Source organism: Helianthus annuus, chromosome 14, assembly GCF_002127325.2.
Source record: "Helianthus annuus cultivar XRQ/B chromosome 14, HanXRQr2.0-SUNRISE, whole genome shotgun sequence".
NCBI lineage: Eukaryota > Viridiplantae > Streptophyta > Magnoliopsida > Asterales > Asteraceae > Helianthus > Helianthus annuus.
This window is the reverse complement of record NC_035446.2, coordinates 173,037,700-173,040,597: the sequence shown is the minus strand read 5'-3', so window position 1 is coordinate 173,040,597 and position 2,898 is coordinate 173,037,700. Positions and strand designations below refer to the sequence as shown.

General features: G+C 38.9%; 1 protein-coding gene across 1 annotated transcript; it reads right to left on the bottom strand.

The window, feature by feature from the left end:
* Nucleotides 1-1,222: 1,222 nt before the first annotated feature.
* LOC118486802 (translation initiation factor IF-1, chloroplastic-like) lies at nt 1,223-1,843 on the bottom strand. Its single transcript, XM_035983613.1, has one exon. The coding sequence runs from the start codon at nt 1,769-1,771 to the stop codon at nt 1,355-1,357; it is 417 nt and encodes a 138-aa protein (XP_035839506.1). The 5' UTR covers nt 1,772-1,843; the 3' UTR covers nt 1,223-1,354.
* Nucleotides 1,844-2,898: the final 1,055 nt, after the last annotated feature.

The window sequence follows — 2,898 nt, the reverse complement described above, 5'->3', positions numbered from 1 at the left end:
TGGAACGGGCGTTTGGTGTGTTAAAGTCGAAGTGGGGAATACTAAATCGTCCAATGCGTTCGAAAACGGTGAAAAAAATAAGGTCCATCGTGTATACGTGCCTTATTTTACACAACATGATTATAAAAGACGACGGAAGGGCGATAGCACCGGTTCATATTCAAGATCCTCCAGTCGAACCCGTCTTCGATGATACAGCCTATACGGAGCTCATTGACGAAGACACGCATTGGAGGCTAAAACACGATCTCGTTGAGCATCTCGGAAGTTTAGATTTGCCTCACCTTGAAGTTGATTCGGACGAGGAGTAGTTTGTTTTTATATTTTTTTAGGTTGAATGTATCTTTTTTTCTAGTTCGAATGTTTTTTTTTTAATTTAATGAAATGTCTTTTATTTAATTTTTATTTTTACTAATCTTTTTTTAATTTATAAAACATGCATTATTTTAGAGAATAAAAAAAAAAAAAAAAAAAAAAGAAACAACTCACCTAATAGGTGAGTGCCGCCATCAAAATAAGGTATTAGGGGAGTGTATTAGGTGAGTTGACGTGGCACCATGTGATTGGCTATGTGTAAGATGGGGGACTCACCTATTAGGTGAGCACCCCTTACACCCTAACATTTATGATTACAAAACCCATTCTATAACCAAAATTTTGAATATAAATAAACTGATTTAAGAGAATGTGTGCATAAAAAAAATGCAATTTAGACGGCTTTCAATTAGTTCAACTCTCAATTGTCATATATTTTTTTTGAACGGCAAGGTGTCACAATTTTTTGGGTGCGAGACACCCCACACCCCCCCCCTCATTGGGGAGGCCCGTCGCCCCTCTCCAGCCAGACGTGAGTGTCTTAACCGTACCCCAGTTGGCATCAGAGAGTGACCGGCGTCCACTCGTCCAGGGAAAAAACCCCACAGGTACCTCAATTGTCATATTTAATAAACAAAATCAAATTGACTGATTTCGACCAAGTGTTATGGGCTAACGCCCTCGTCCAGCTCAACCCAACCCAAAAGGGAGTGAAACACCACCACCACCACCCCCATGTCCCCTGGTGCGTGAGTGGGGCGTTGGTCTGGAATATGTGGACACCATACCATATGCTCAGAGTAAGTTTGTTGTTGTTTTTTTAACATTACTTCATTTTAGCATTTCCTTATTTGGCTTCTAAAGTTGACCACTAGAGATGGTCAATTCTCAACCACATACATACATATTCATCAAACAGTTTCTTTTGAAAAAGGAAGATGCATTACAATGACAAAATTGGCATCCAGCCAGAAATGAGAAATGTGTTGTTATCCATTGAAAAGAAAAGAAAAGAAAAGAAAAGGGGTTACTTACTTACTTAGGAAGGAGAAGAAGAAGAATCTCTGTTGCCAATTCTATAAACGATACGGCCCCTGGTAGAATCATATCGACTAACTTCAATTTTAACTTTGTCCCCTGGGAGCATCCTTATGGAATTGCGTCGGATTTTGCCAGAGATGTAGCCCAGAACCACGTCGCCGTTTTCTAAACGAACCCAAAACATCCCATTCGGAAGGGATTCCGTAATCAGCCCTTTCGCCACCCACTTTTGCTCGCTCGAATCGGAGGAGGATGCTTTAGCCAAAACCACTCTGCCACCTCTAGGGTTTGCAGAAAAGGAAGAAGTCTGCTTCTTCTTCAGTGGAGGAGTCGGAGTCGGAGTCCTGCAGAAGAAAACCAACGGAGGAGCAGAACAACAATAAGATGATCCTCCGAATATCGTACAAGCCGCCATATCCACCGGGAGAACAACCCTACGCCAATATCCCCAAACTCTTTCCTTTTCTTTTCTTTTCTTCGAATAACAAAACAGCGACAATCGCATATTTTCTCTAAAAACTAGTGCTGTCCAAAAAGCTCACGGTTCGGAGCTCGCTCGGATTTAGTTCGGAAAAATCTCATTTGATATGGCTCGGTTTGAAAGTAAGCCAAGCCGGCTCGGCTCAGTTAGAAATTGAGTCTAGCTCGGCTCGGCTCGTGACGAGCCAAATTGGCTCGGTTTGCCTCACTTAGTAGCTCGGCTCGGCTTAGCTCGAATTATTTTATTTATAATATATTTTTTATTATATACACTAGTATTAAGCCCATGCGTTGCAGCAGTTATCATAAAACTGTGTTAAGTAATAGCAATACTATACCATTGTCAGCGACCACCAACACCGGAAAAGCTCGCAAAAACAAAATGAATAAAAACGGGAAAAAATAACGCCGAGCGTAAAGCAGACGTAAAATCTTTGAATTACGCACGCTCGTTACTGAGAAATTAAACCGAAACGTCCATCCAGGACCCGCGTGTTGGACGAACTTGTCAAACGCACAAAAATAGATGTGACGCGATGGGCCAGTCAAACAGGAAAAAAATATACGAAAAAATGTTGAACCCCACACGCACGTTGCGGTGCGTTAACTCACAAAATTTAGAACGAAACGAAAAACTTGAGAAAGATTAAAAGTATGGTGGGCCAAAATTGAAAATAAAAAAGAGTTGGGATTAAATTATAAAAGATGAAAAACTTTGGGTTAAAAATAAAAAAAACAAAGGATCTAAATTGCAAAATTGAAGTTATTTATTAATTTTAAATAAAAATAAAAATAAATGATATTTATATATCGGCTCGGCTCGGCTCATGAACAACCCTACTTAAAACACTCCTTTATTACGTATTTAACCAACTTAAAATTAAAGTTGTATACGTTCTCCTCCTTAACTAATAAAATTGCAAATTTACTCATTTTGATTTATTTTATTTAAAAAGCTATAAAATGACTTTATTACCCTTATTTTACTGAAACGTTAAAATTACATATTGATTCATTTGAGTAAATTATGTTTTGGCCTCTGTGGTTATATCACTTTTACTA